This window comes from Carlito syrichta, unplaced genomic scaffold (genome assembly GCF_000164805.1).
Source record: "Carlito syrichta isolate Samal-C Ts95f unplaced genomic scaffold, Tarsius_syrichta-2.0.1 Scaffold304560, whole genome shotgun sequence".
Classification (NCBI taxonomy): Eukaryota; Metazoa; Chordata; class Mammalia; order Primates; family Tarsiidae; genus Carlito; species Carlito syrichta.
This window is the reverse complement of record NW_007248656.1, coordinates 342,570-361,869: the sequence shown is the minus strand read 5'-3', so window position 1 is coordinate 361,869 and position 19,300 is coordinate 342,570. Positions and strand designations below refer to the sequence as shown.

General features: G+C 46.0%; 1 protein-coding gene across 2 annotated transcripts in view; it reads right to left on the bottom strand.

Annotated features, from left to right (window-relative positions):
* The window catches only part of INPP5A (inositol polyphosphate-5-phosphatase A), a 184,798-nt gene that overhangs the window by 150,806 nt on the left and 14,692 nt on the right, over positions 1–19,300 (bottom strand). For both annotated transcript variants that reach the window (XM_008060225.1, XM_008060226.2), the window contains exon 2: positions 340–440. In XM_008060225.1, coding sequence (XP_008058416.1) covers positions 340–413 — 74 coding nt within the window. In that variant the 5' untranslated portion in view covers positions 414–440. The remainder of the gene's footprint in view (positions 1–339; positions 441–19,300) is intronic.

The following is a 19,300-nucleotide window of genomic DNA, read 5'->3' as shown; positions in this document are numbered from 1 at the left end:
TGTGCTGTGCAGCCTCAAGCTCACACTGACAGGGACTGCTCCGCCCAGCCTCTGGGGCTGGCGTCCCTGGCCTGAGGGAGCAGACCCTCACCCCTTCTGGAGGTAAGTGGCTGTCCCTCGGCACTTGGCAGCCTTGTACCCCCACCCCAGGGCCTGAGGGAGCAGATGGCCACATGTCCGGGCCACTCCTTCTGTCTCTGGAAAACGAGCTCAGTCAAGGTGACCCACAGGCAAGTCCCATATGGTGAAGGTCAGGAGCACATTATCTGCACAAGCCCCTTGCTGGCACCCCACAGCCCTCAGGGAAGCAGGAACACATGGACACCTGCCCGTACTTACTTGACAAACTTGTCCACGTGGGACATGGAGGCCTCGTAGTTCTTTCCTCCAAACTCCTGACAGTGCAAGGCCATGAAGTGCGGCTTGTGCGTGTGTACAACCTGGGGAGAAAGAAGCATACAGTCAGGGACACTAGAGCCAGGCACCATGCTGTCTCTTCCATGTGCCCCAAAACCTGGGCACCACAGGGGCCGGCAGGGTGGCAGGGACAAGGGCCACACACCTGTGGCCAAGGGTTCTTTTTATAAGATTCTGGGAATCACCTCACCTCTGTGCTTCCAGGCATTTTTTTCTTCTGGGGTCTTCCATTTTCCCGTTACTATAAATCCCTCAGAAAAGTCTCAGGATTTCTTAGAACCTTTAATAATCTAGGGGCATGTTTTCCAATTATAAAAAATACGAGGCGAGTGAATTGCCTGAACTTGTAAGTTCAAGATCAGCCCAGGCAACTTGGCAAGTCCTCATCTCTACAATAAATCAAAAAAATTATCTGGGTGTGGTAGCATGCCTGTGGTTCCGGCTGCTAGGAAGGCTGAGGCGGAAGGATCGCCAGAGCCCAGCAGGTTGACGCTGGGGTGACCATGAGTGTGCCACTGCACTCCAGCCTGGGCAACAGAGTGAGACTCCAACTAAAAAAAAAAAAATACACATTGATTGCAGAGCACCTGAAAAGTACTAAGGTAAACAAGTAATAATCTCACAAGACAGCCACCATTAACACCTGGGTATGTCCCTTAACTAGGGTGCAAGTGTGGGCAGGCACATGTGCATGTGTGTGTGCATGAGCATGTATCAGCATGTGTGTGCATTGTGTGTGCATATGTGCACTACATGAATGTGTACATGAGCATGTGTAAGCACATGTGTACGTGTGTATGTGTGTGTGCATACGTGTGCGTGAACATGTGTGAAGATGCATGTGAGCATGTGTGTGTACACAAGGATACACATGCATGTGTGTACACATGTGAATGTGTGTTTGCATGTGTACATGTGCACATGTTAGTGTGTGTATGAGGCAGGTGCTTTGCCATCCTATCTATAGCATAGGCAGGCACTGGCACACAGCAACAACTTGCCCGATCACACAGCCACTAAGTGGCAAGGCAGGAACCTGAGCCTGGCATCACAGTCACTGGTCTACCCGCCCCACCCTACCCCACGCTGTACTGCCATCCAGCTTCCCGCATCCCTCAGAGTATGCATCTCTGAGATCTCCAGCAAGGATTCTGACTTACTAATCCCCACTGGAGCATGCTGAATCTTTTCTAAACTTCCTAAACTTTCATAGCTAAAGAGCAGCAGAATAAGTATCCCTGTTGACAGCTTCTTGATAGTGACTTCCATCAAGAAGTTCTATGAAGACTCAAGGATAAGAATTCTCAGAGCACTGTCCAGCTGCCTTTCCGTGCTCTATACCTCACTGCTCCGGACAGCCCTGATGGCCACATAACCTGGACAAAGACCATGTCTTTCCCAGCAGCAAACTTAGGTGGGGCACAAGCAAGCAGCCAGGGTAACCACACGTCACTTGAGCAGGAGGAGGCAAGGTACTCACTGGCCCCACTCTCCTGAGCCTGAGGGGGCAGCACCTCACAGGGGTAAGCCCAAGCACAGGGCCCACTGTCAGATGTCGAGAGGCAGGGCCCCAGCGCTACTGGAGGACCTAGCCTAGGCAGGGAGCATCCTAGGGGGAGGGGGAGAAGGCAGGAGTAGGGAAGGAGTCAGTCGCATCTGTGCTGGGCTCGGGAACATGGAAGGGGCTCACTAGGATACAGCAGACCTACAGGCACTACCCGCCTCCCAAGAGCCCAACAGCTTGCCACGGTCCCGGGGTACAGCTAAGCAAGTGGACACCCAGCAAGGCAGAGCCTGGGCTCTAACCATGCACCTCCTGGCAAGGCTCTCCCACGCTGAGCACGGGCACAGGCTGCCCCAGCACTCATGAGGCCAGACAGCCCCACGCCCTCGCGTCCAGGCTACTGTACCTCTCCCAGAGGACGGCCAAATGTTCTTCCCAAAGAACCGGCCTGTCCACTTGCGCTGTGCTCAAAACAACATCCTCAGAACGGACAACCCTCCAGCACCAGCGGTCTGAGTGTCACCAGGCCTCTCCTGGAGGCAAAACTGTGTACACTTGGGCATTCCAAGGTGGAGGAGGGCGGGGTGGGCTCCAGATCTGCCCAAGTGTCTCCAGAACGCAGAAGAGGTCGTGTTGCCTCTACCAGGCCACCATGCATGTCCTCTACCCTGCCAAGGGCTGGCCACCCAGGCCCTGACCAGGGAGAACCTGTCCAACGCTCCACCTGGAAAAAAACAACCTCTACCTGTCTTCTTGGTCACACAGAAGACAAGAGGAAAGAGTGGCTGGAGGCACTGTGGGCCACCAAAGACTGGCCCTAGCCCTTCTGCCAGGCCATGAGCTGTGCCTGTGAGGTGTGCCCTAGTCGCTGGTCACTTTGAGGAGAAGGCAGCCAGGGGGCTTGGCCCAAGCCATCAGCCCTCAGCGCAGGGAGCCTGCCACACCAGAGTGGGGACAGGGCCCACAGAGGTGCCATTCCCTTCCCCATCAGTGCTGAGATAACAGCTCTCCAGCCCACGCCCATCAATAGAGTATGGAGAGCTCACGTAGATGTCCATGTGCTCCGCTGGCCAGGCAGAGTTCTGCCCCCTCAACCGCCCTCCACCACATGTGCTGCTCTCCCGCAGCCTTCCAGGCCTGTAGCCTCAGACCTCACTGTCATCCCTGCCTTCAGTGCAGTTCACTGCTTCTGAGTAGCACAGTCCCTGTCGTGATGTCCCGTGTGTAATGCAGGCCCTCAGCCTCATTCCCTCTCTGTAAAATGGAGATATCCACAGTGCAGAGTCAAGGACCTGTTGGGAGGAACAAAGGAGACAGAGCCTGAGGGCCCTCCTGCAGGTGTTGACGTGATGAGCTAACGCACACCTGCTGGGACCCTACCATCAGCTACTGAAGGCTGACTGCTCCTTGCTCTGACCCCTGGGCTATTCTGCCACTCTGCTCATGCTCAGTGTGATTTATGTACTTGACTGCCATCCCCAAGACTCTGCCCCTAAATCTGTCTCCACTAAGAATCACTGCTTTCCCCACTGCCAGCGTTCTACCCGCTGAGCTCTCTTAGAGTTAAGATCCCATTTTCAGGGGTCCAGCTTTGGCCACCACTTCAGCTGCACCCCATGAGTCCAGCTCTGCAGAGCTAAGCCTGCTGGGAATGAAGCCCAACCCTGGACTCATGCAGAGCCCACCTGACACCTCCCACCTGGGCCTGCTACACACGCAATGCCAGGAGCTGGAGCCAGCTCTGCTGTAGGTGCAGGGGTAAACTGGACAAAGCATCAAGTGAGCACAGCAGCCTCCAGACACACTCAGGACACTAGCACCAGATGCTCCATCTGGGACCCTCACCGCAAGGAAGCCAGACTCAGGAAGGCTGCGTGTCCCTGAAGTTCCCAGGGCTAGTGAGGTCTCAGCTCCTTCCCAAGTCTCACAACCACATGCTGGGGGCTCCAACCTCATTGTGGGGTCTGGGGACTGCACCACACCACACAGCACGCAGCCTCAATTCCTCTTGGGGCTGCACACAAGACCCCTTGCTAGATTCATGCTGTCATTCTGGAGGACCTGAGGCCTCCATTCAAAGCCCACATGGATTTGCCAGGTGGGTGAATAAGCTGCCAAGGCAATGGGTTCTTCAGCCCCGCTGGGCAGCCTTCAGAGAACACAGTCTGGCCAACACATCAACCTCACGGTCATGACAGACCTGCAGCCAGGAGCAGCCATGTCTTTAATAGTTGCATTCTTTCTACATACTTCACCCTGACTAAATCATACTTCTTGGGGGGAAAAAACCCATACTTAATAGGTTTTCACTGGCAAACCAAAGATTTTCCAAGTTAAATTAATAGTATCTGAAACTAAACTTTGATGGGTTGTAAGTTTAGATAAGTGACCCAAACAAACAACTCCTCTTGGCATGTGTGTTTAAATTCCACATCTCCTACACAATTGCTCAACAATACTTACTTTCTAATGGACTCAACATGAGTTGAACTGTATCAACAACATAAATACGAGTGGGGAACCCCAAAACCCCAGAGTTTTCTTTTGGAGGGCGGGCCCCTTGCAGCACACTTGAAGTTAAATGGCCAGCCAAAGTTTTTATCTGTAAGTTCTGGAAAGGTTGCATCATGATCTGCAAAAGAAACATCCTGAGTTGTGGCAAACGAGTGACTGGCCCTTCCAGCGTGACAACACACCTGCCCACGCTGTGCTGAGTGGCCAGCAGTTTCTGGCCAGAAACGGCATGACCCTTGTGCCCACCCTCCCTGTTCGCCAGGCCTCACCCCAAGCAACTTTTTGTGCTTCTCCGGATGGAAAAAGTCCTCCAAGGGAAGCGTTCTGCCGATATGGAGGAGGTGAAACAAAAAGCACTAAAAGGCATCAAAATTGATGAGTTCAAAAACTGTTTTGGGCAGTGGGAAAAGCGTCTCAATAGGTGTCCTGCATCAAACGGAGAGCACTCTGAAGGTGACTGAAGTTTAAACATGTAAAAATAAATACACAATTTTGTGAAAATAAATCCCAGGTTTTTGGAGTCGCCCTGTACACTGTTTCCCCAAGTTGGCAAGATTTCAGGCATTTGACTATGAAAAGTAAGATTATGGATAGTTATAACATGATAAATTACCACTGAACATCAATGGGTCTGCATCTTAACACGTGACTTCCGTCTACATGGAAAACTGTATCAGGAGCCTTAAGTACACACTTTCATGCAGCCATTGCAGAGGGTCCCATTAATTCAAACAAGAATGGCTTGGTTTCCTCAGAAGCAAGAGTATATTAAATGGCTGTGCTCCTAGCAGAGCCCCTACAGTGGAGGCCAGACATCAGCAGACAGAAGGGACCCTCTGCCCACTGATGTGATGGGGGAGGAGAGGAAGTTACAAGGCCACACCACTCTTTAAACAAACATCATCACATGGAAGCACCCTTGGATTTCAACGACCTGGGAACAACTAGATTTTACTAGCAATACACAGGGTATCGCCTCAAACAAATAAAGTGGTGAAGGAACTGCAGCTGAGCTGGTTTGCAGATATATGTGTGTAGAAGTCACCACCACATCGGGGGGCCACAGAAAACCAGAAGCACGAGAAACAGCCCTAACGCTAATGGGGACTGGTCGGTGCACCATATGGAGAAGAACTGAGAATATCAGAACCTCTAAGAACTCGTCCTCAGTCTACCTGACTCGGTACCCAGCACAGCACAACACATTAGTTCACCTTCAGCCTGGGGCTACCACCCCCACCAAAAATGCTGACCCTCATTCACTCCCCCACATACTCTTAGCTCCAGGTTGTCCCTAGACCATCCCCCACTGTACTCTCGGCTGGTTTTGTGAACTCCTTTTCCTCTGGTCATGGAAAGCCCTTCATAGTCCCTCCCACTAGACTGTGAGCCCTGAAACCTGGGTACTCATCCAGGCTGGGCATCCTGCCACTGCTCCCCACACCCTGAGTGTGCCCTGGACCTCCCTGACTAGGTGGTGATGCCCTCAGGTGCCGCCTAAATACAAAAAGCTAAGGTGAAAGGACATTTCAAAAGCACAAAATGATGCATAAGAAAAAGAGTAATGTTTCAGCACATTTTAAAAAAGGTTACCCAGAAATGTAACCTAAACAGATCAAGTGTCACATTTCATTTGAAAACTGTTATCAAAATGACAAGATCTTTACCATGAAAAATTTCAGAAGAAAAATAATGAATGATTATGGAAAAGACCACAGCACTGAATGACAGCAATTGATGCTATCATGTCTCTAGAACCACAAATCAAAGAGTCTCCAGTCTCACGTTTCATTTACATCAAAAGGCTCCACACAAAGCTTTCCTGAAACAGACTGGAGGTAAATTTATAACCAATACAGGTAGCTTATGATGAAAGGCCAAGTTTGGAAACCCCATCCTCTGGCACCAGGTAATCTCACTCAGCAAAGACATGATTTAACTTTCTCAGGAATATATGAAGGGGAAAGAAGCCATTCCGGTTATCTCTACCCAATAGATGGATTAATCATATATCAGGAAGTGTAACTTCACCTGGTATTATAAACTCCATCTAGAATAAGCTATTATGATCTTGAATGGATTAAAACAAAAAAGTTTATATCTGTAAGTACATAGTAATATTAAAACCTCCACATATTGGTCATCTTGAAATGAGAACATTATGTTGAACTAGGCCTTTATTTGGAAAACTGGTAAATAAAAGTGAATGAAGCAAGAATTTATCCTGCCTCAGACAATCTATCACTGGAAAAACAAGCAAGGAGGACAAGTTACTCTGTACAAAAACATTCCAGTTAATAAGTAAAGAAGAAATGGAAGAATTAGAACATAGCCATTTTATAATCCTTAATGACATAATGGACCTAGACAATGACAAAGTGGCTGCTAATAAGCATCACAAAAGAGACGCTGACAGATCGATCAAGAGAGGACATGCCTCCTGATAGAAGTCTATAAGAGCACAAAGGATTCTGGTGAAAGCACTGAACCCAAGACTGATACGGAACACCAATCACAGGAGGCAAGGAGACTGAGAACACGGTAAGGGCTACCACCAGGATTCAGCCAGCAACAAGCCCAGGAAAACTGTGTGGGGAAAACACTGGATTTCTTCTGCAGATAGAATGCAGGTAAAGGGAGACAAAGCAAAGGAGAAGGAGGGCAAGAAAAATGAAGAAATGCATAGAAGAAGGGACCAACGTCAAGACACTGACACACCTGCCCATGGGAGCTCCGGTTTTTGCATGGGAGCGGGAGGTCCTAGAACCCATCTTTCCCCAGAGGACAGTTACAAACTGTAAACAGAGCACAACCATCTGAGGACGCTGAGAAATAAATGAGAAGAGGCAACAAACACGGAGGGACTAGAAACCTGGAGAAGTGGCAGACAGGGCAAGCCTCCTATCCCTCTCCCCCTAAGGGCGTGGCCCAAGGCTAGGCCACACACACAGGAGGAGCAGAGGGCACAAGGCACTAACTCCAGAAGAAACTCACCCTCCTTCTGCCCAGAAGAACAACAGAAAGGAGTCTGGGCAGGTTGGACTGAGAGGCAGCCTGCTTGGAGAAGAGAGCTGGGAAAACGGGTCCCCTAAGTCTGTGCATTAACCCACTCACTCAAGTCTCAGTATAACCCTGAAACATGCATATGTGGGACAGACCCATGACAGCACAGCAAAGGCTTTGAGAACTAAGGCGAGCTTTGACCCACCACCCTCAGAGGGGAGACTGAGGTTATGGTTGGAACCTAATCAGGGTGAAAGCCTATTAGCAAGAACTATAAGAAAATTCAGAGTCCACACAATATAACATTTACAATGACTACAGAATCTGTAAAGTGTGACCCATTTAAAATAGAAAGAACAATGAACAGATACCAACACCAAAATGGCATGTATGCTGGGCATATCAGAGAAAGGTTTTAGAGCAACAACTGTAACTCTGCTCCATCAGGTAAAAGTAAATACTTTTGAAATAAATTTTAAAAATTGAAAATCTCAACAGAGAAATAGAAACTATAAAAGAGAAACAAGCATAAATTTTAAAAACTGAAAAAGTACAAAATATCTCAAAATAAGTGATCGGAAGGATTCAATGGTAAAAATGAAGATGACAGGGAAAAAGTCAGTGAATTTGAAGATAGGTCAATATAAATTACTGAAACCACAGAACAGGAGAAGAAGGCTTAGCAAAAGCATCCAGAGCCCCAGGGGTCTACAGAAAAACGTCAGAAGGTCTAACATAAGTCTAAATGAAATATCAGAGGAGAGGAGAAAGAAAAAGATTGGTACAGATGAAAAATAATTGAAAGGACAATGGCCAAAATTTCCCCAATTTAGTGGAAGACATCAGTTTACAGATCCTAGAACCTCAGTTAATGTCTAGCAAGATAAATTCAAAGAAACTTATATCTAGATACATTATAACCAAACTGATGAAAAAAAGACAGAAAAATCTGGAACCAAAGAGAAAAGTAACCACACACATAGGACAATTGGCATTACCATGGATTTCTTATCAGAAAACTGAGAAGCCAAAAGACTGTGGAACGATGACTTTAAAGTGTTGAAAAGAAAAAAAAATCTAGCCAGAAGTCAATATCTATTGAAAATATCCTTCAGAAATGAAGGTTAGATAAAAACATTTTCATGTAAAAGAAAACTAAGAGCATGTTTTACCTCCAAATCTGCTGAATACTACAGGCAGTTCTCAAAGTTGGAGATACCAGCAGGCAGCTTAGAGCTTCAAAAATGAAGAAAAAGTAGCAGAAATAGCAAGTGTCTGAGTATATAAGAAATATTATTTTTGACCAGGCATGGTAACTCATGCCTGTAATCCCAGCACAGGAGGAGATAGGATCACTTGAGTCTAGGAGTTCAAGACTAGCCTGGGCAACATAGTGAGACACCCATCTCTACAAAAAATTTTAAAAAGTAGCCAGGCACAGTGGTGCAAGTCTATAGTCTCAGCTACTCAGGAGACTGAGGCAGGAGGATCACTTGAGTCTAGGAGTCTGAGGCTGTAGTGACCTTTGATTGTGCCACTGTACTTCAGCCTGAGCCACAAAGTGAGACCCTGACTCTAAAAAAATAGCAAAATAAAATAAAATCTTAATTTTTTTCTTCTAACCGTCTATGGCAGCTGAAGATAACCTAGCCACAAAAATTTGCTCTCCAAATTATATATACACATATTTTATATATACATTTAAACATATAACACATAATGTATATAATGTATAAACTACATAATGCAATATATATTGTTTATAGAGGACAGCCTAAACCACAGTTTGAAGAGAATACAGAAACTACAAAATAACTGCAAATCAAAAGAGGGAAAAACACAGACTCCCTAATGTGATCTCTCAGGCTCTCGCCCCACCTGCAGCCTGATGCAAGGCTTTTGATGCACAAAGGACAACCAAGAACAACTGGGAGACCAACACCAGAGAAGAAGCCTACAGCAGAGTTTAAAATACAGCCAGAAAGCCTGAAATCTGAAAATACTAGGAGAGCATCCAAGCACATCAGTGTACAGTCTACAAGGAAGAGATTTCAAGGTATATGCAATTTAAGGTGGGCAAGCATAATTTAAAAGGACAGACACACTTTTAAAGGGCACTATTTGGGTCGCCACTTACAGAGAAGAGAAAAAAGTTAAAAAGAAGAAGAAACCCTGAGCAACTGAGTAGCAAACAAGAAAGAAAAATAAGAAAAATGGGGACATGCAAGAAAAAGAGAATCACAGAATTAGAGAACTAAAAACTTCCCATCATTACCTAACCAAACCTACTAACCCAGCTCATGTACCTGGACTTTGCAACACTGACAGAAGAGGGTGCTATTAAACTAAGAATCTTATAAACACCCGCAGACCATTAAGAATGAACAAAAGGAAGTTCAGTAAGTCCCTACAAAAATACTGTTCAAAAAAGAGACAAAAAAATTTTACACATATCAACTGCGGAGAATGTTCCCCACCCAAGAAAAACCACTATGAAGCAGAATAAAATGTAAGTCTATGTTGCAAACAAAATTAGATATACTCAAACAAGCATTTGAGCATATGAAAAATCACTTGGAATCAGAAACACAAAATTAAAATAGGATGAACCAGAGAGAGAGAGAGAGAGACAGAGAGAGAGAAACAAATGAAGGGTGCTCATTAACTTAGGAGGGAGATGGAAGAAAAAGACTAAATAATAACAGAAAAGAAGGATAAATTACAAAGAGCACAGGGGAGAATCAACTAAAAGGAAAACTCAAAACGGGCATTAAAGCCAGAAAAATCAGTCAAGAAAATGGGAATAACATCACGAAAAAAGAATAGGAATGAAAGAAGTGAAGATGGAATACAGGCAAAGAAGGAACAATATTTTTATTACTAGGGACCCTGAAGAAGAAAAACCAACAATGTAACAACCTAAAGTTTAAAATTATAATCCAAGTACTTTTCAATTTTAATGTGAGCTCACACACATTGAAAGACTTACCTGAGAAAACTAATCCAAAACAATCCACTCCAAGACATATCCTAGGAAAACTTTAGAATTCAAAGAAAAAGATAAAAATCTAATCAAATCCTCAAGGCTTCCAAGTAAAATGATCAATTAACAACAAAAATTTTTAAAAATTAGACTGGCATCAAGTTTTTAAAACAAACATACTATTAAAACAGCAATAAAATAGCATTTAAAAAATCTCAATAAAATAAAATATAAACCAAGGACTATGTATTCAATGTTCCCTCAAATTCCAAAGCTACAGAAAAACAGTTTTTGACATGCAAAAATTTAGGAAATTCTATCCCCATCAACCCTTTTAGAGGAATCCACTAAAGCAGCCCTAAAGCAGGGCTGGTTTTTTTTTTCCTCCCATAAATAAGCAATGCTTTGCAAGGTCATTTGGTGCTTGTCATAACAACTCTGCTGGAATAGCACAAAAGCTGTCACAGAGGGTACAGAAACAAATGGGCATGGCTGTGTGCCAATAAAACTTTATTTCTACAAACAGGCAGCAGGCTGGGTTTAGCTGGGGGGAGGAGGTATGTAGTCTTCTGACCACTCATTTATTTGCTTTTTTTAATTAGTATAAATTTAAGAGGTACAAGTATAGCTATTTTACATGGATATACTGCCTCGTGGTGAAGTCTGGGCTTTTTAGTATAATCATCACCCAAATAACGTACCCACTAAGTAATTTCTCATCCCTTACCCACCTCTCACTACCCCATCCTTCCCAGTCTCCAGTGTCTATTATTCCACAATCTCTGTCCATGTCTACACATTACTTAGTTCCCTCTTAGTAACTGAGAACATGCAGCATGTGCCTTTCTACTTCTGAGTTATTTCACTTAGGATAACAGCCATGTTGCTGCAAAAGACATCATTTCATTCTTTTTTGGAGGGGGCTAAATAGTATTACATTGTGTGTGGGTATATATACATCACATTTTCTTTATCCAGTAAAGCAACAATTATATTATCTACTAATTTTTTTCTATGTATATAGATATAATACATTGCCTAAGTGGGAATACAGTGGCACAATCATAGCCCACTGCAGCCTCAACCAAATTCTGCCTCAGCCTCCTGAGTAGCTAGGACTACAGGTGTGTGTGTGTGTGTGTGTGTGTGTGTGTGTGTGTGTGTGTGTGTGTGTACCACTATGTCTGACTTTTTTTTTTCTCTCTTTTTTTCTTCAGAGACAGGGTCTCACTATGTTACCCAAGTTGGTCTGGAACTACTGGCCTCAAGAAATCTCTACCACATTAGCCTCCCAAATAGCTTAAAAAATACACAAACACACACACACACATACACACACACATGCATTTTAAAAGGCAGTCAATAGATAAATTAATTGAAATGCCAAAAAAACCCCAAATAACCCAAAAGATGGTAGAAAAGGGAAAACAAAGAAACAAAAACCAGAGTGTACAAACAAAAGTATTATATGGTAGGCCTAAATTCAATTGTATCAATATTTATATTAGATGTTAATAGTCCAGACTGGCACTGTGCAATATGGCAGTTACAAGTCACATGCACTATTTAAATGAAAATTAAATAAATGTTTAAAACTTTAGTTCCCGAATAGTACTGATCACATTTCAAACAATTAATAGACAGAGGTGGCCAGCAGCTATCATAGTGGACATTTCTATCATCGGAAAGTTCTGCTGGACAGTGCTGTTCTGGATATTCCACTTAGAAGGGAAGGAGCAATAGAGTGGATGATAACAAGACTCAAGGTATGCTGCCTGCAGGAGACACATTTTCAATATAAAGACACAGACAGACTTGAAGTGAACACACACAAAAAAGATAACCCATGCCAGCGGTAAGCCTAAGAGGGCTGGAGTAGCTATGTAACGAGGCAAAAGACTTGAAGTGATGCAGACGAACACTGCATAATGGTCCAAGAGCCACTTCTTGGGAAGACAGCACAACTACAAATGCGTATGTGGCTGATAACACAAAACACACTGGGCATAGATTGACAGAACAAAGGGAGAAACAGAAATAGACAATTTTATTGTCACTGTAGGAGATCTTAACATCCTTTCTCAGACCAAACACACCCAATCAGTTAAGACACAAAAAACACAATCACACACCATGATCTAACTGACATTATAAAATAATACATCCAATGACTGCAGAATAGAGTATACACTCTTTTCCATGACATACTCACCAAGAAAGATCATATCTTGGGCCATAAAACAAGTCTCAATGAATTTTAAAAGATCAAAATCACAGAGCCTATTCTCTGATCACAGGAAACCCAAGTCAAACTGAGTGAAAGCACCCAGACAAGCAAAAGGATACATATTACTTGAGTCTTACAAAAAATTCTAGAAAACACAAACTCATCAGTAGGGAGCAGCAGGGAGCAAGCCTGGTGACAGGGCAGAGGGTGTGAGAAGGTATAAAGGGCCCCAGGGCCTTCTGGGATGACGGAACAGTCACGATCTTGACCATGGTGACAGTTCAGACCTGTGTCTGAACTCCCCAGGCTGTGTACTTTATACATGTGAAGTTGACTGTTTATCCATTATACCTCAAAGTTATAAAAATGTTTAATTTTACCAAAATATCAATTTTAACATATGAACTGTAAAAAAATTATGAGGCAAGTGAGAACATTAAATACTGACTGGCTATTCAATACAATGGAAATACTATTAATCCTTTTAAATATAATAATGATTTTGTGAGGGGTTTTTATTTACTGAAATATTCACGAATAAAATTATATTGCCTGGTTTTTGCTTCAAAGTAATTGGGGGTGGGGTAGGAGCAGGTGAAGGCATATTTGAAACACAGATGGCCATGAAGTTAACCCCTGAATGTGGGTGATGGGTACTGGGGTTCACTTGACCAGTCTGTCTACTTTTACTTTTATTTATTTATTCTTTTGAGTTGGAGTCTCACTCTGTCACCCAGGTTGGAGTGCAGTGGCACACTCACAGCCACCCCAGCGCTCATCTGCTGGGCTCCGGTGATCCTTGCACCTCAGCCTTTCAAGTAGCCAGAATTACAGGTGTGTACTACCATCCCCGGCTAATTTTTGTTTTTATTGTAGAGTTGAGGTTTCGCCAAGTTGCCTGGCTGGTCTCAAACCCGCTGGCTCAGACAATCCACTCACCTCGGCCTCCCGAAGTATTGGAATTACAGGCTGAGCCACTGAGCCCAGCCTTTCTGCTTTTATATAGGTTTAAAATTATCATAATAAAAGTTTGCTGAACACACTCATTGTTTAACTTGGTGGGAACAAAACCAGAAACCTAAAGAACACTTCACCTGGAGCCAGCACCAGGTCCCCCCAGAGCTCTGGAGCTGAGCAAGAAACTATCACCAGAGCCCTTCACAGTGAGTGTGTCTGATTGATGGAAAAATAATTACTTTCTTTTAGATCTCTGATCTTTCCTTGTTTCTTAAGGACAAAGCAAGAAATAAAAGAGGTATCAATGTACCCTCTAAGTGTTCTGTTTCAGAATTCAGCTTGAAAATATTTGTTTGCCAGCGCTGGTAGAGGTAAGGTGCCCAGGCTCAGACAGTACAAATCCACTCAACACACAGGCATCTGCAGTCATATTACCAGAGCCAACTGATACACACACATCAGAGATCTTACTTTAAAACAGATTTAATTACCACACAAGATGAGAAATTCAAAATAGGTCATTAGAAGTTGATAATTTTTAGTGACAGGCTATTGAAATTTTTTTGTCCAACTATAAATGTGTATAAATGTGTGTGTGTGTGTGTGTGTGTGTGTGTGTGTATATATATATATATATATATATATATATATATATGTATTTATTTCCTTTGCAAGTGAGTGAAGTTATGTAATAAATTTATGGGGCAAATATAAACACTTTACTGATGTAGTAATAAATCCCAGTGCCCAGGAGTAAAAGCACCACTACCCATCATGGCTCACTACTGGTACTGGCAATTCTGAAAAAGAATTCAGAAAGATAGTTAACATTCTTACCAAAAGCAGTTGAGGATGGGTGATATTTTTGTTGCAATGTCCTTCCTTGACCCAATAAGCTGGCAACCAGGGTCATTGCCCTGGGGGACAGGTGTTTCCCTTGGTCAAGTGAGGCAGAACTTGTTCCACCCACTTTGCAGGCAGCGGTATGCTACTAGTGTTCAACAACAGGCTCCCTGGGGGAAGCCCTGGTCTGCAGCACTAGCCCATTTTCATGGTGTGAATGTCCCTACCAAGGGCAAGGCTAAGACATGACATCACTGAACGTAGGGTGGGGAAGGTGCCCAGTAACATACACACCGTTACGCTGTATTTCCCTCATATAGATACTCAGAAACAAATATTCAAGGTCATGGATAACAGTACAAATGCAGTAAAATAACTAGGAAGTGATGAGTTTGGGGCATTTATACCTTTTGATTTTAATATAATGTACTTTATTATAGACATATAATTTGATTTCTAATAAAGGTTGCAATTCACAACTGGACCCCTAGTTCCTAAACATTTTACAGTCAGCTCCCACGACTGTGTGGGCCAGTTGCAGCTTGCCACAGAATGAGGGCCTGGGATCATGGTGGGCAGAAACGTGGCTTTCCAGGAAGCATACTCAGCTTTGGTACCTCCTCCGTCCCTTCCTGGTGGGACATACTTCCATACCATGCCTGGAGCCTTCACCTCTCTGAACAACCACTTCCGCCAGAGCCTTCCTTATATGGTCACTGTGAGGTGAGATGCTGGTATCAAGCTTCAGCATAGGCTGGACATGGTGAGGCCCTGACAGCTAGTATCAGCTGGACATCACCACACATGCCAACGGCTGTGCAGATGCTAGGGAGATACAGCCACAGTGGACACATGGGACTACCCCCGCACCCAGGGCAAGGGACCACACACAGAGCTGCAGGAAGCCACACAACTCCCTAGGGCTGGCTCTACCTGCCAAGGAAAGAGCTCTGGAGTCAGAATGATCCTGGACAAAGATCGCTTCAACAAAACAACTTGCCCAGCAGTAGGGGCACCTCAGGATGGATAGGAAAAGTCACTCCAGGCTGTCAGTCAGTGTGCTCATGTCACAGCTGGCTGGAAACACACCTCTGTCATACATGAATGCAAACCCAGGGAAGGAACATTCTCAGGCCACCAGGCAGGGCTGTGGGCAGACACAGGCCTCCATGATGGCACACGTCTCTGTCAACAAATCTGAGCTTCTACTCAGCAGTGTGCATGCACCCTGTGTGACAAGGACGTTGGCATGTGCCCACCTTGGGACAGTGGGGGAAGGTATGCCCAAAGCTGTACATTTTCTTGATCAAAATTCTTCAGAAAAAAGGAGCTGCTTCTAACTTAAAGAAAAATAAAGCAACTGATAAAAACATGGGCTCTTTTATCAGAGCTTTCTTGAACTCTGTGTTTCACAGGAAGACTCAAGAAAAATATTTAGGAAAACAGTGAGTTGGAAATTTTGGCAAGAAAGCATAGGGAATAAAAAAAAAAAAAAAAAACAGACACGGGTTAGTGTACAACCAACCAAACAACAAGCAGTTCCCCCTGTTTCTAACATGAGAGGAGGCCTGGTCAAGACGGCCACACTCAGTTCCCAGGAACCAAGCAGCTCGGCCCTGCCCAGGCCACGTCCCTCTGCACGGCCAAGAGTTGGTGCTAAAAATAGTAACATCCAGGCCTTGTTAGGCTTCCTCCAAGAGGAGCATCTGAGTGACCTAAAAAGGAATTACATCCTGCACGCCACACCAGTGGGAGCCTGATGCCAAGATAAGGAGCACAGGGGTACGGAGGAATTCTTGAAAGCAAGAGCCAACTACTATTCACCAAGGATGCCTAAAAACAACCTGATTAAAGTCCCCTCTGCCCAGCCCTGGCCTGAGTGGGGGTTCTCCTCTCCAGTCCCCCTTCAGGGCTGGGCTGGGGCTGCAATGGGTGCTGTGGCCCCAGGAGGAACCCTTTTGTGACTGACTAGATCCAGTTCCTGTGTGCCCCTATTCAGATTATCTCCTTGGGAAGGCCAGGCCCTGGCACAGCCAAGAGGACTGACCAGGGTGCTGTGGCCAGCTATGGGCAGCAGGCATGTTCTTCTCACTGCCTGCACACAGGACGTGTGAGTTTCCATGACCTCACTGGCAGGCAGCGTGGCCAGCTCATCTGATAGGGAGCTGCTTCTCCTTGGCCTTATGTGGGCCTGGGCACTGTGGGGACAGGTGCTGGGCCCAGCTGTCTAAACCAAAGCATGGTTTGGGGTTTTCTTGTGAAATCATGGGCTCTGCCACACCCACAGGCCACGCTGCCCACGAGCAACAGCCTCCCTGCAAAGACAGGGCAAGCAGTTCAGACTAGACAGGACAGCCTAGCAAAGAAGCCCTGGGAGGAAGCAGGAACAGAGAGCCCGGTTCAATTTTAACAAAACCTTTCCCTCTGGGACATAAAAACTCTAGATGTTATAATCCCTGCACCTTGGGAGGCCAAGGAGAGTGGATTGCCTGACCCCACAGGTTCAAGACCAGCCCAGACAACTTGGTGAGACCTCATCTCTACAATAAATAAAAAAAAATTAGCCAGGCATGGTAGCATGCGCCTGTAGTTCTGGCTACTTGGAAGGCTGAGGTTGAAGGATTGCTGAAGCCCAGCAGGTCGACACTGGGGTGGCCGTGAGTATGCCACTGCACTCTAGCCTGGACTACAGAGGGAGACTCCAACTCAAAAAAACAAAACAAAACACAAAAAACTCTAGATGGACAAATCTATTTTAATTTAAGAAGCGTCCCCCTTCTGACTGAGGTGGAAACAAGACTAAATTGAAGGCACACCAGATGCCAAGTGAGGCTGAGGCCCCTGGGTTCACCTGGCTTCCGCAGCGTTCGAGGAGCCAGAGGCAGTTGCAGCATCACGGGCACATGCAAAAGATGCCTGGAACACCCCCTGGAAGCCTCTTTCACAGAGCCAGCCCAACATGCAGCTTTTCACGACGGCCCCCTTTCAGTGATAGCCATTTCTAGCTCACAGGGGCCATGATGCTTGGAAGAAAAGGGAGTCTCTGGGGCCCTTAGCCCAGCTTAAAGGCCCACAAAGCCTTGACTCAGCTCCCTTCCTGGCCCCTCGCAGCACCCTAGTGATGGTCTGGCCCTATAGCAGCAGCCTAGCTCCCTCCCACCTTCCCCAGTTCTCCCTTTCCATAGGGCCCACCTAGAAAGCCACCCAAGTCAGCACCTTCCTGAACCCTGCTCAGTCAGCACCTTCCTGAACCCTGCTCAGTAGGACCCACCCGGGCTCAGCAAACGCTTTTGTCTCTTTCCCCTTCCTGGGCTCAAGGATTGCCTGAGGTTCTCATTCGGAGCTCTTCTCAGCTGTGCGGCCAGGAACCCTCTCCGACATCTCCCCCTTGTAGGGTATGCGTGCCCTGCCCTGCCTGGCAGTCCAGCCAAACCCTGAGGGGCCCCAAGCTATCCCGCTCTTCCCTACCACAGCAGATGACCTGCCACCTGGAGGAGGAGGTCCAGCTCCCATCCCAGGGTCTCCCCAGGTCTCCCATGTTCTTCTCAGTCCAGCAGCCAGGGGAGGCCCGTGGAAGAGCTGCAACAGGTGAGGCTCCTCCCACTTCTGTCATTCCCCCACCACACCCCTAGTCCATCCATGGGCTCCTGAGTCTCTCTACCAGCAGCTTGCTCTGCCCTCCCGAAAGGACTCACCTGCTAGGAGACCCTGCCTCCTCCCCAGTTCCCACGGATCAGTTGCCAGCATGGGCACTGGAGTGCAGTAATGGGCTCACATCCTGCCACGAGGGCCACTCAGCTGTGGACCCTCAGCACGCCGCCTCATCTCTTTAAACCTCAATGTTCTCATCTGCAAAGTGGAGTGTGAGGAGCAGCCACAGCACGGAGGAGTCCAGACAATGCTGGAGAGAAGCAGCGACCAGTCCGGTGGCCACCAAGCGTCCACTCCCCAGCAGCATCACTGGTTCTGGAAACCAGAGATTTCTAGAAAGTGGAGGACAAAAAGGAGCCGCATGTTCAGATCACCTGTTGCCCTGCAGCCAATCTTTCCCTACGAATATGGACAGAACATAACTGCCTTCAAATATCTACAGTGGGTACTGTATTTTACCTTAGGCTGTTTTCCCACACCAGTAGAAGTTCAGGAACACACGAATGCACAGCTACAGGACGACTGCTCTCGATGGACCAGACCATTCACAGCCTGAAGCTGGGCAGGAGGCACACAGCAGTCCGTCGGCACAACAGCTGGGCAGGTGCATAAGGGTGTGCATTTGTGGAGATTCATTTAGGGGTCAGAAGAACAAGTCTGAGGCTCCTCCTGTATACACCGCACACTTTCCAAAAGGGACTTTGCGGCACCGGGGATGCGGCATCACTTACTGGGTGGCCAGACTCACCCCTCTGCATCTAAGAGGCAAAGAATGGGAACTCCCTCTGTGGCTTCAGTTGCAGGAGAGAAGGAACGAATGTGGCTGAGATGCTCCCTGGCCCCCGCCTGCCTTCTCGCCCACCATCCACAGCGGCGCTGCAGCCACTGCACACGGAGACATGCTGCTGACTGTCAACACCCCCGACTCCAAAGACAGTACTAGACACAGACGAACTATTCCATTGACACTTGCATATTGATCACATATTAAAATGATACCGTGTGGATATACTGGGTTTAATAAAATATATTATTAAAATTAATTTCACCTATTTCTCTTTGCTTTTTTAAGTGTGGCTTTTTAAATACTTTTAAATTCTATATGTACATCACATGCTATTTCTTATAGATGGTGTTGAGCTAGATCTTGAAAATAGGCCTTTGACCATTTTTCTACTGGAATTTTATATATTCTCTTTCA